Source organism: Protopterus annectens, chromosome 6.part0 (genome assembly GCF_019279795.1).
Source record: "Protopterus annectens isolate FY-2018-M chromosome 6.part0, PAN1.0, whole genome shotgun sequence".
NCBI classification, from domain to species: Eukaryota; Metazoa; Chordata; order Ceratodontiformes; family Protopteridae; genus Protopterus; species Protopterus annectens.
In genome coordinates, this window is record NC_056737.1 from 1,038,718,191 (window position 1) to 1,038,732,266 (window position 14,076).

The 14,076-nt window shown below is 40.1% G+C and overlaps 1 protein-coding gene across 1 annotated transcript in view; it reads left to right on the top strand.

Annotated features, from left to right (window-relative positions):
- The window catches only part of AK7 (adenylate kinase 7), a 1,289,119-nt gene that overhangs the window by 1,179,410 nt on the left and 95,633 nt on the right, over nucleotides 1-14,076 (top strand). Inside the window, exon 17 of the mRNA XM_044074647.1 lies at nucleotides 9,344-9,502. Within this exon, the coding sequence (XP_043930582.1) occupies nucleotides 9,344-9,502 (159 nt within the window). The remainder of the gene's footprint in view (nucleotides 1-9,343; nucleotides 9,503-14,076) is intronic.

The window sequence follows — 14,076 nt, forward strand, 5'->3', positions numbered from 1 at the left end:
ACAACTATATTTTAACAGTACCTGAGATATTTGTTAACAGTGTTATGTAATTTATTTGCAGTATTCAGGTGTTCAAAATTGGTAATATTCACTTATGTCTTTTTTAAAGCTTAAAATATGTGATTGTGACAAATCAACTGCCATCAAATACTTTCACAATTACAATATTATCTGCTTAGGGAATGGATATATCAAGCTGGACTATGAACTTTGTCAAAATGTCAGACCTTCTCTCAGGAAACAAAAAGGTTAAAGCACTAGAGGCCTCTTTACTAAAAAAAAAAAAAAAAAAAAAACTAAATGTTACCCCAGGAAACCTTGTAGAAGATGAGGGAAAACATGTTGGGGAGGCCATGGTTGAGGAAAGGAGAAAGCACTAATGATACAAAAGAAGACCGTATTAAAGCAATTAAAAGTGAAGACTATGACTATGGGAAAAGAAAAAGGCAAGACTTCTCAATATAAACTAGTCATAGAGGTAAAGTGATCTCTTTATGGGTAATTTCAGGCACTAACACTAGTGTGAGATCTTCGTTGATTTCTGCATCAAGAAAAGAAATGAGCTGTTACCCAGGGATACCTGCTATGGTCTCACCCTTGAAGGTATCACCACAGATGCTTACACAGCCTGCATTGTCCGTGCTTGAAAAAGATTACAAAAAGTGATTTTGAGGGAATAACTTCTGTTTTCTGTCCTCCAGTGAGACTGATTCAGATTCTGAGAAAGTCGCTTAGAAGAAATTTCTTTTTCTGAAAATATAGGATGAATAAGTTTGTTTCAGAAGGACTCCACTGTTATTATAGTATTTAAATAAGGGTCTATCTGAAAAGACCGAAAGCCCACTTACCTGAAGACAACAAGATGGAGACAACATCACCGAATCTTCATTTAAATGAAGCTTCACATAACCAAGAACATACCCAGGGAAAGGAACCTGTTGGCCTACTTTGGAAGTTTGCCCTTTTCCCCACTATAGTGCAGTCTTGGAGTTGGTATAATTAGTTGGGGGGGGTGTCGGGATTGGGGGGTGTGGGGGCAAAGTACCCCAGTTGTGTGATTTTGGAGTGCTTCTGTGTCTTTCTTGCTATTGTTGGCTGACTGGTTCCTTTCCTTAGGTACGTTCTTCGTTATGTGAAGATTCTTTTAAAGATTCAGTGATGTTGTCTCAGTCTTGTTGTCTTTGGGTAAGTCGGCTTTCGGTCTTTTCAAGTAGACCCATACATATATACATTTATATAAATATATATATATATATATATATATATATATATATATATATATATATATATATATAAAACAGAAATTTCTACAAGCCACTTTTGCTTGTCCTGGGATGGGAAAACATTTCACAAGAGTTAAAAAAGTGTATAGTTCTGCCACACTAATTTTTACTATTCCTAATTGTCAAGCTCAATGTTAAAGTTTTTGCTGCATCATTTGAAAATATGAGTAATATTATAGCTACTTTTCTCTCTTCTGATGAAAATATTCTATAAATATGCTTATTGGCTCTGTCTAAAGTGAACAAACACTTTGAAATGTGCTTATGATTCAGCTGATGCCACTTCTAGAGAAGATGCTATTGGGACTTAAGAGAAAGTTTGCATGGTTACAGTCTCAAAATTTACCTGAGGATGTTAAAATTGAGATTTTTAATTCTTCTTTTGATAGGGAGGTTGATTTTGGACCATCTACTGCTAAGGTCCATAAAAGGTGTGATGAGAGAGTGAAACTTTTTCGATGGGTGACTCAGATTTTTAAGTCTTCCCTCTCCAAGTTTGTTAAAGTTTCACTCCTACCTGAACATCTTTTCATAAAAAACTAAATAAGTAGACCCAGCAAAAGTCTAGAGAACAGTAGGGGGAGCATGCCAAAACCCGGGACTGTCCAACAAGTCTGATTGACCATCTACAAATACACATCCCACCCTGACAATCCATATTGTTTCCCCCCATTTCCAATCTCCATTTCTCTTCAGCATCTGCTGGCTCTAGGGGTTATAGAAACTGTCCCTCTCCCTCTTTCTCTCTTGCAGGGAACGCATTTTATTCTAGGATGTTTCTTCTGTAAAAGAAAGAAACTTCATGAGTTCACATCAGTCCTGAATCTTTCCTTTCTCTACCTATTTGTAAAAAGTTCAATTTTCAAAAAGTACCTCTTCAGAACCTGTTACATCTTATCTCCCCTTACATTTTTGGCAGCCATTTTATCATCATAGTCCAATAGCACGGTTTCAGATGCTTTCTTTTTTAGGTTTTCTGAGTCTAGATTACACCTTCAGTTCTCTGCATTAACATTTGGGTTATCCTCTACCCCAAGGGTATTCACAAAGTGTGTAGCTCTAGTGATAGCTTATTGCAGTCTGTAAGGTATTCACTTTTTCCTCCTTTAGATGACTTGTTTATCTTTGCAGAATCAATTTCATTGTCAGGAATTTCTCACTTGGGTAAGAGATTTCCTTCAAAGGCATGGTTTCCAGGAGTACATTCAAAAATCTTGTCTAATTCCATCATACAGAATGGTGTTCTAGAGGTATTGCCTGCATATGTCCATTAAAAGAGCTTTTCTCCACAAGTAGATCTATTTCTGAGTATTTTCACTCAGTTCAGCACTCTGGCATAGAAGTTTCTCTGGGTTTTAGGTTAAATGGCATCTATGATAGCTATGATTCCACTAGCCAGACTCCATTAAAAAAAAAAATCAATGGTACCTAAAATCTGTATAGTCCAACGTCAGTACCCAATGACCATTCAAATTCCAGTGCTGAAATTTATAAAAATGGAACCTTTTGTTGGAGACACCATTTTATGTGAATCCATAGCTCCCATCTTAAGCCCCAGCTCCAGTATAGTCTATAACAACAGATGCATCAGACTTTGCTTGAGGGCTGTCTTTACTTGCAGAGTCTACCATACAGAGTATTTTTACTGAAGACTACACTGAATGGCCAGTCAAAACTTAAGATCTGATGTTGTCAGTCTTCATATAATTCTTGACTGTGGGCTCGGTTCCAAGCCTCGGAACCAATTTGGCCATTATTGTAGCTCGTGCCTTGCAAAACTCTCAAGCTAAGATGTACCCACAATGCTCCTCACCAAATTAGCTCAGATCTCATTTGCCACTTCATAGTGCCAGATGGGTTCTCTCTGATCTCTCGAGTGATAGCTTATTGTCAAAAACTGTAAGTTAGAATTTCCTATTTTCTTAGTCTGTCTATCATCCTTTGTATCTATACTACCTGCTCCTCCTTTTGACAGTTTAGTTTATGCGTGAGTGTATTTTTTTTTCTCTGATTTACCATTAGGTGGTTTTCTCACATACCATCGTTGGTAATTTTTCCCCTTTACCTTCAGGTATTCTTAAATACCATTGTTGGTATTTCCTTTCTTTTTGTCCTTTTTCTCTTTACTTAGTTAAAAAAAAGCCCTTTCCTTTCTGATTTCTCAGAACGACCCATTTTGTGTGTGTGTGTGCGTGTGTGTGTGTGTGTGTGTCTGTATGTTGTGGCCTTTGTTTTTTGTAATGGCTGACAAACCCTCCAAAGGCACTTCTGGTTTCATGAGGTGCCAAAAATGTGATAAGAAGATGCCAAATTCAGATGAACACACTCTTTGCGTCTATTACCTCAGTGTGGTCCATCTACAAGAGGACTGTGCAGTCTGTCACAGTTTCAGCCACAGAACTGTGACTGACCATAAAAACAAACTAAGTTTGAAAGGTTTGCATAAGTTGGACTTTGACAATGCCTTATCTGGTCCAAAAACTGAAGCCAGTTCTTCTTCTTCTTCCTCCTCTTCCAAGCTGAGGAAATGAAGTCAGTCAGTTCTGACATGCTCATCGGAACCACCAAGCAAAGATGCCAAGACTGCCATGGTACTGACAGCCTCCTCAGAATCGGTGGGCCAAAATATTCAGTCCTCGGTGCCAACGGCGCCTGTTTCTGCACTGATTTCTTCAGAGCCAATGTCTTCGGTACCTGATTCAGTGCAGACACTTCCCCTTGGGTACCAACCAAGCCTACAGAACCAAACGACCCTTTGATTATATATTTACCATGTACCACATATTCACCCTTAGTAGATCCCTTTGTGGACTGTCCTCCCAATCCCTTTTTGGAGAAACATCCACCAAAGTCTCCATCAGCTTCCTCAGTTTGATCCACCAAGAGTTTGTCCGAATCTGATATTATGAGACTGGTGAATCAGATCCTTATGGTGAGAGGATTACCTCCCTCCATGGTTCCTAACAATGTTAGCTTTGGAACCTTACCACACCATTGCTTATTCCTCCTTCGACTCCAGTTGAGTTTTCATAGCTATTGGTGCCGACCTTCCCGGCTTCAACTGTTTCAGTGCCAGCTCCTTCTCCATCACTGAGAGCTACCCTGAGTTCTTCAGGTTTGTCGGACCTGGAGATCTCCCAGTCTTGAGGCTTCATTGCTGGTTCCAAGGGGCAGGGTTTGACTTCAATACTTTTGGAACCTTCCATGCCCCTCGGTGCTTTGGCGTATGCAAGCTTGACCCTTTTTTCGGTTTCAGAGGCGGCCTCCTCATTGCGAAGTGGGACCATGGTTCTGAAGGAGTCTGTTTCATTTTTGGGCTCCCATCCCTCTATGGTGGGCCTGCCTTCCAGGCCATAGAGAGTACCTTGTCCATTGTTGCAAACAGTCTATGCCTTCCCTGTCGGACTAAACATTTTGTCCATACCCTTCGACTGGAATTTGCTCCACACTCTTCCCTGAGACACAGAGCACAAAAGTCTCAGGATCAAACCACATTAGTTATGACATATTCGGATACTTCTCCTGAACACCCCACTGAAGAGGTACCTTTGAACAGAAAGTGCAAGAGGAAGTACTTGGACTACCCTGAAGCGTCCTTCACAGAAGATACTGATTTCAGTGAGGGTGAAGGTTCCCTTAAGTCACCACTGAAGATTTTTCCTTCAGGAACATCCTAGAAATTTTTAAATAGAGGGAGGCCTCCAGCCTTCCTTGGAGGAAATCAGTATACCTAGAGGCTTTTTGTGCCCAACCTTCTGTCTCTTGGATTTTTCTGCCTGCTAACAGTCTTATTAAGCTGATGTGACTGTATCAAGCTGGTCCCAAGGAGACCTGATCAGCAACACCTGGCCAAAGGAATTCCTATGGATGCCATGGTGGTAGTGGCAGCCACCAAGAAGGAACTTGCTGACGAAAGTCCTACTATCCATCCTCCTGACAAAGAGTCTAGGACAATGGATAGATTTGAGAAGTGCATATACACTTCATCACCCTTCACTCTGAGGTCCTTGAACTACATAGCACATTTTACCAGGCTTCAAAGAGATCTGATTAAAGAGCTGTCAGATACTTTTTTGGGAGCAGTAGCTGAGGGAGTTTGAGACAAAGTTGTTCTCAGCTCACCACCCTGGAATCTATCTTCAACTCGTCCATGAAGCTAATTGCTCATGCTGCTAAAGGGATGACAAAAGCAGCGGATTCAGGCATAGCAATCAGGAAACACTAGTGGATGCAGTTATGGGATTTTACGGAGCCATTTAAGTCTTCTTTCATCAATGCCCCGTTTGATTGAACTTCCTTATTTGGTCCCAAAGTTAAAGAGACTCTAGCCAGATGTAAGAAAGATGGGAATACCCTTTCTGCCATGGGCATATGCTTCTCCACTCCTCAACAGCCCTATTCCAGGAACCTGAGATGTGGGAGGCTGTGGTTCAAAAAGACCAAGGACGTTTCCAGGACTCACATGGCAATGACTTACCCCGGAACAGGATGGGAATAATAATGGAAGACGCCATTCAAGAGACAGAAATGGCCTGCGGAATCAGAGTTCCGGGGACTCTTTCCCTGGTAACTCCTATCAGTGCTCCTGAAAGGAGGCCCAATTGCCTTCCTCTGGAGGCAGTCGGGGATGATTATCCCAGCACCATTTTGCCTGGCTAAGGATAGCAATGGATAAATGGGTGCAGAGGATTATTACCAGAGATTACAACATCCCCTTTTTAGAGGAACCAAAAAGACTAAGAAGAATCCCAGATGTTCCACCCAGTCACAAGGATGCAGCGGTCTTAAAATTCAAACACTGCTCGACAAAAGAGTCATCCAAGCAGTCCCACCAGACCAGAGAGGATCCGAGATTTACTCAAGATTCTTTTTTGTGCCAAGAAAACAGGGGACTGGAGACTGATTTTGGATCTCAGTCAGTTGAACAAATCAGTTCAGCAAACCAAATTCCGGATGGTCTCAGTTCAGTCTATGCTTCCATTCTAGGAAAAAGATGATTGGATCTGCTCTGTAGATCTTCAAGATGTGTATTACCATATTAAAATGGACAAATGGTCCAGGACATTCCTGCACTTCTGGCTGGGAGCCAGTCACTATCAGTTCAGGGCCCTGCCCTTTGGTCTCACCACACGCCCCAGGGTGTTCACCAAATGCATACCAGTGGTAGCTGCTCAGCTCAGACTGCTGGGATTCTGAGTGTTTCCATATCTAGATGACAGCCTCCTTACAGCTCCAACAAGGCATCAACTAGTAAAGGCACAAGATTATACTCTTCTTCTTTGTTCCACCTTAGGAATTATTATAAACTACAAAAAATCCCATTTAGAATCATCCCAACAGCTGGAATTCATTGGAGCTATGTTAGACACAGTCACTGGCATTGCATCCCTTCCCCTAGAAAGACTCCAAAGGATCAGATCACAAGTCAGCCAGATAATTTGCAGCAAGAAAGTAACAGTAAGACTCATTCTACAGGCTCTAGGGTCAATGGCAGCCTCTGTCACTCTAGTTCCCTGACCATATATCACATGCAAATTCTTCAATGGCGTCTGGCCTCCCAGTGGCCCTTATTGAATCATCCAGTCTCCCATCTGACTATGATCACCAATCAGTGCAAAGAAGATCTGAGTTGGTGGCTCCAATCCAAACAAATTTTGTTAGGCCGTCCCTTTACCTTCCTCAACCCCAAGCCATAGTGACCTCAGATGCGTCCCAGATAGGGAGGGGGGACATTATCTGGGAAAAACAGTCCAAGGTACTTGGTCCCAGCTGGAGGCCAATTTGCATATCAGTGTTCTAGAGATGAGGGCAGTGCTCTTAGTGTTGCAGGCATTTCAAGATGCTGTCCCTTTGCGAACAATTGCAATTCAAACAGACAGTATGCCGGTAGTTTGGTAAATCAACAAACAAGGGGGAACCAGATCATACCCTCTTTGTGGAGAAGTGCTCAGGGTATGGCAATGGGCAATTTCCTCCAACCACTTTGTAATGGCAATGCACATTCTGGGGGAGCCCCAACATGATAGCTGACAAACTGAGCAGATCCATCTTCTTGCCTCATGAGTGATCTCTCAATCCAGTGGTGGCAGACAAGATATTCTGCCTTTGGGGCCAACTGTGACCTCTTCGCCTCCCCTCTGAACAAACTAGTGCAGCAGTTACTTTGCCCTTATTCCTGCAATGTGGGAGTCACCCAGAGATGCTGTCCTTCATGATTGCCCCCCCCCAGTCTATTGTACGCCTTTCCTCCAATTCCCCTAATATGTCATTTTCTAAAGAAAGCCAACAGATTGAAGAACAGAATAATCCTCATCACCCCATTCTGGCCTTGGCAGGTCTGGTTTCCTTTCTTATGGCTTCATCTACTTTGGAAAGCCTGGATAGTGGACACAGCCAGACCTATTTTCCCACCTGGGGGGACTGGTTCATCCAAATCTGCAGCATCCCAAGCTCACTGCATGGCTTCTCCAGTTCCCATGATTGCCAGGCATCCCTCCCTCACCTCCTCAGTCAAATGCATCGTTCTGGCCCACCATAAACCTTCAACTAGAAAATTATGCCATAACAAGTGGCAAATGTTTACAAAATGGTCACTAGACTGTAATCTTGACCCATATCCGGTGTCCGTTGATAAAGTTTTAGACTTCTTGGCTTTACTCTTTGAGGCAGGCGCATCAGCCTGTACTATTCAAGTGCATCTGGCTGTGATATCTAACTTCCATATAGGTTTCGATGGTTCATCCCTTATGTCACACAAACTTTGCAAAGCCTTTTTGAAGGGAACCTTAATGCTCAGACCTCTATATAAGGAAACATCTGCTCCATGGGACTTGAATATGGTACTGAAGTCTCTTTATTGTCCCACTTTTGAGCCTTCAACAAGTTGTGACTTAAAATTCTTGTTCTGGAATACCTTATTTTTAATAGCTATCACTTATGCCAGGAGAATATCTGAAGTACAAGCCTTATCCTACAACCCCCCCTACTTAATCTTTCATAAGGACAGGGTCTTCATCCTGACAAATCCCTCCTTCCTTCCAAAGTTGTTTCTGAGTTAAATATCAGTCAGGTTTTACATCTCCCAGTCTTTTTTTCCCAACTTTTCCAATAAGGGGAATTACTGTCTGCATTTACTAGATGTACACAGACAATTACATTTCTACCTTCACAGAACAAAGAATATCAGAAAATCTGACCCGGTATTTATTTCCTTTTCTTCAGTTACTTCAGGGAGTCCAGTATCTAAGTTACTCTCACTAAATGGCTTAAGGACTGTATCACCTTTGTTTATGACAGAAAGAGACTCCACTCACCAGGATCTGTAAAAGCACATTCAACTAGAACAATAGCAACATCTACAGTTTTTCATGCCAGAGATTCTTTAGATGATATTTGTGCAGTGGCAACATGAGTATCTCCTCATACCTTTATTATGCATTACAAACTGGACCTGGTCTCTGGAGGACGTGCATCATTTGGGTCTATGGTGTTCAGAAATATTCTTCCATGAGACCTCCCAAGATCCAGGCAGCTAGGGACTCTGTCCCACAGTCAAGGATTATGTGAAAATTGGCAACATCAGATAAAGAAGTTATGTCTTACCATAATGTTTCATCTGTGTTGTCGATCTTCACTAATCCTTGACATTCCCTCCCTCCTTCCCCTGCCTTTAGAACTCTTGGTGGATTGGATCTTCCCAAACATTGGCTTTCATAATATGGACTCAGATATGGCCTCTTATCTATTATTTCTTGTCTGTCACTATTGTTTGCAAACTCGATCTGAGGTAATTTGGTGAGGAGCACTGTGGGTAGAGCTTAGATCGCGAGTTTTGGAAGGGACAAGATTTGTTAAAGGTCGAGTCGGTTCCCGAGCCCACAGTCAAGGATTAGTGAAGCCCGACATCACAGATGGAACATTCTGGTAAGACACAACTTCTTTTTTTTTACTTTACATTGCATGTTTTCATTTGGGAATACTTTTATGTAAAAAGAATGTATCTAATCACTACATTTTACAGTTAACTAAATTAAATAACACATTTATATTGGAACTTTTAGAACAAACGTCTGGAAGAGGTGAAGAAGCAAGAAGTGGAATTACTTGAAGCTCACTCAGTTCCGTTAAGAAATTATTTAATGAAGAATGTCATGCCAACTCTCACACACGGGCTGATTGAGTGCTGCAAAGTCAGGCCAGATGACCCAGTGGACTTTCTGGTAAGTCACTCAGTTTTGTTTGATTTGGTGAACTCAAAACCTCCAATAACTTATTTCCTATTTCCTTTATATATTTCCCTTAGGTGCCTTGAGGCAATAAAGCTTTCTTTATACAGTTTCCAACACTTTGACTTTGCCTGTTGCAGCAGTGTTACTTTATCATTCAGTTAAATTTAATGTCATCTGCTGTGCAGGTGCACTAACATATCATTAATGCACTGTCTGGCTGTGGAATAATAATTTTTAGAGAATGGATGACCTGTACATCAGCACCATGACTGGAGTAAAGACGTTCTCCAGCAAGGTGATAAGGTACAGGTAATGCCCACTGAAAAGTGAGTCTGCTGCTTCACAGGACCATATTAAAGTGCCAATAAGAGTGGACAATAAGGAGGCTAACAGTCACCATTATTTTATGAGCACAAAGCAGTGCTTTTCTGTTTGGTGCACATAAAATTAAAATAAATAGAGAATATTAGAAAAAAATGGTGTGTTTGTGTGTGTGAGTGTGGGTATTTATGTCTTTGTGTGTGACTGTATGCATGCATGAAAGTGAGAGTGAGGTTGATCGAGATTATTTTACATTCACTAAGCAGCACTTTTGCTGTTTAGCGAGTGTAAAATTAAAAGAAACATTTAAAGAAAGAAAGAAAAGTGTGTGTGTGTGTGTGTGTGTGTATATATATATATATATATATATATATATATATATATATATATATATATATATATATATATGCATACATTTAAGTTTCTGTCTACATGTGTGTGTATGTGTGCTTGCATGCATGAAAGCAGAAATGTGTGTGTGTTTGTGCATGTGAGACAGCATGAGAACAATCAACCAGTTAAGAGGCAGGCATACCTCTCAACCTCTTAGTTCAAGAAATCTGGATAAAGCCTAAAATAAAGAGGGGATCATACCCTCTCAACTGTCCAGATTTTTGCCTATTATTTATCAGATTGTTCCTCATAAAGTTTGTGATTTTCTGGCAAATCGTACAGGACTGAAGTTACTAAGTGGTACATACATTTGAGTTTTAAACTTTGTATCCTTTAGAAAATGCATGCCAACACAAATCCTGTTATTCTAGCAACTTTCAAAGTTTATAAGAGCAATATTTAAAATCTGCCCCCAATTTTAGACCTTTATTCCTCACATTATTGTCTACTGCCAATCATTAGCGGACCAGAGTTCTGCTGTGGTGACCCCTAACCGGGAAAAAGCCGAAAGACACAACAACAACATTCCTCACATTATTGTGTAATTTGTCCAGATTTCTTGAGCTAAGAGTTTAGAGGTATGGGGGGACAAAGGCTAAAAAATAGGAACAGATTTTAAACATTGCTGATGTAAAATTAGAAAGTTGCTAGAATAAAACTATTTATTTTATCGTACATTTTCTGAAGAAAATACTGTCTGAAACTCAATTGTCTGTCATTATTTATTGACTGCCATCCCCAATGATTGCCAATAAACCACAAATTCTATGAGTAAGAGACCAAAAATTAGGTAAATATCTGTACATTTTTTGAAAATCTTATAATTTGGATGTAAAACTTCCTCCAACACCATCTTCATATATTACAGTAAGTTTGAAACAATAGGCAGAGGAATTATTTTACATAAAAATATAAAAAAATAATAATATAAGTAATAAAAATAAATAAGTAAAACAAAACAGTTTAACTGACAGCCTATTCTCTAAGTGCAATAATGCCCAAGGGGGTGTGTGTTACTGTGTAAATTATACCCTTCCAGGGGTGTAGAGGCCCTCCTCCTATGGTATTAGGCCTCAGATCACTCCTGGGTGGGTGTTATTTGCACAGCAACACACACTCGCTTGGGCAGTATTGCATGCAAAAAACAATATTCTGCATCGGCATGTTTTATCTGAACAGTAAGTATGAAACTCTAATGTCTGGCATTACTGACTAACTGCAATCCTCAATGATTAACCAGAAAATCAAAACTTTTTTGAGAGCCAGAATAAAAATAGGAAGCAAAATCAAGTATGTTCTGCAAAATCAGGGATGTTCTGCAAAACCAGGAACAGTTGAGAGGTATAGTATCTGTTTCTAAGTTTTGATTTTAAGATTTTCATAACTAAAATGTTTGCTCAAATAAATTTTCTAAATTTGGATTTTAAGATGCTTATAACTAAAAATGTTTGCTCACATAAGTAGGTGAAACCAAAAAATTATGTGATTTTGCTAGCTATTGAAGCAACATACTGAAAACTTGTCTTATCCTTGAATTTCCCCCAAAAATATGCCAAGACTTTTATGTTGTTACTGTAGTTCTGTTTTTTTTTTTTTTTGTAAGGACAATATTTATCAATCTGAATCAATCGAACAAGCAATGAGAGAACACATTTACAAATGAACATGTGTACGTAAGCACTTATTAAAAATTCCATTATAACTTCCCAAGTGACATATCCATAACACAATAATTCTTCTTCTTTTGGCTTTTCCCAGTTAGGGGTCGCCACAGTGGATCACCTGTCCGCTCATGATTGGCAGTGGAGTTTTACAGTTTCGTGTTGCCAGCCCGGTGCCCACAGAAGGCACACACATGCACACGCTCACACCTAGGGCCCATTTAGAGTGTCCAATCCACCTACAGCATGTCTTTGGGATGTGGGAGGAAACTGGAGCACCCGGAGGAAACCCACATGACCACAGGGAGGACATGCAGACTCTGCACAGAAGGAATGCCAGCCAAGGATTGAACCAGAGAACCTCTTGCTGTGAGGCGGCAAATCTAACCACTGCACCACCGCGGCCGCCCTATCCATAACACAATAATATTATGTAAATTTCCATTTTTACACTTCAAAATATTCAATAGTCCAGTGAAAATGTAACTTAACGGTTATCATAAAACAATTGATCCAGTGATATTCAGCCTGTGTTCTTCAGTCAAACCACTGTTTTTGATCTTTCATCATGATACAGTCATGCTTAATTATCTGCTTCCTTCCTTCCTACCATCCCATACTTAACAGACATCAGTAAACTCTCTTAACTCAAAATTTCCCAACATCTCAACCTATATAACCCAAACTGGCACCTTTTCAAAGCTCAAAATTCTCTCATTTGACTCCCCTAAGCCTTTCTCAACAGGGGAATCCTAACCCCTGTCAGCAGAAGTCAGTTGCCCTCTCTTTTAATGCCAGCTGCAGGACTTGCATAGTTGAATAATCTCCCCAGCAGCATGCATCGGTAGCTTCCAGCTTCCAGACTGAGATATGATTCCTTTAGGAACTTCCCTTTCTCTTTATTATTCTATACTTTCAGTTACTTTCTGTTTTAGTTTTTATACATATTCAGATGTTCGGTAATATTGAGTGTGAGTAATACCGGCAGAATAATTTCACTGATTGTTCTAGCATCACTGTGTAGGAGGTTGTGGAGCAGCAGGGAGTGAGGATTTGTCCCTATCCTGTTGATGTGCAGTCTTGGAGTTGGTGTATATAATCAGTAGGGGGTCTGGGGGTGGAGGCAGCTTGCCCCCTGCAAAAAATATTAGTTGCTGTTTCATTTTTTTTCAGTGTTCTGACATTTGATCTTTTTGGATCACCATTTTACAGTTCAGTGTTTAGGTTCAATGTTGTGAAGTACATACATATATCTATATCTATACCTATCTAGTTCAATATATATATATATATATATATATATATATATATATATATATATATATTGTGTGTGTGTGTGTGTATATATATATATATATTGTGTGTGTGTGTGTGTGTGTGTGTGTATATATATATATATTTGTGTATTTCATATATTTGCTGCTGGCAAACAACTTTACATTTCAGTGTTTCATCTTCAAATTCAGTACCTGCTGCCTTTGAAGAATAAATTACTTATGTTACATTAAAAAATAATTGGTAAACTGGTAATATTGCAGTAGAGAATGGTTGGTAAAATGACAAGTTTACAGTTGCTAGACAGCTCATCCAAAGGAGAATGCACTCAGGAGTGCAGTACCCACAGCACCCCATCAAAACCATTTGTATATTAAAAAAATCAACAGAATCATTCCTCAGCCTATAGTTTATGAATCTGTTGTTGCCTTAAGCTGGCTGTGAGCCCTCAGCCCTCTGTAATACAAGGGTCAGACATCCTCTGGGGCTGTTCCAGTACCAGGTTCACGTACAGGAGAATCATAACCTTTAGGTGCAGGAGATATCTGGGGTAAGAGGCACCTTGCTAGAGATACTACTCTGTCCACAGATATTTTGCCCACTAGTGTAGTTCACAGTAAAAAGAAACAGAAACATCATCACACTGCAGGCAATCAGGTTATTACTATGCATAGGAGTGATGTGGGTGTTTTATAGTCAACTGTTCCCAGAGACTATACTCATATTCAGAATAACTGTGAGGCTATCTTCTCTAGAGATCAATCAGTGGCTGCAGATTTGAAGGGGACTCTAATGCAGACAAATCCAGTCTGCTTCTTCGGAAAGTGAACAGGTTCAAAAACCTAAGTAAGTGTTCAGCTTCTCCACAGATGCTAGCTAGGTTTAGAAATGTATTTGACTGGAAGCAGTCTGGAG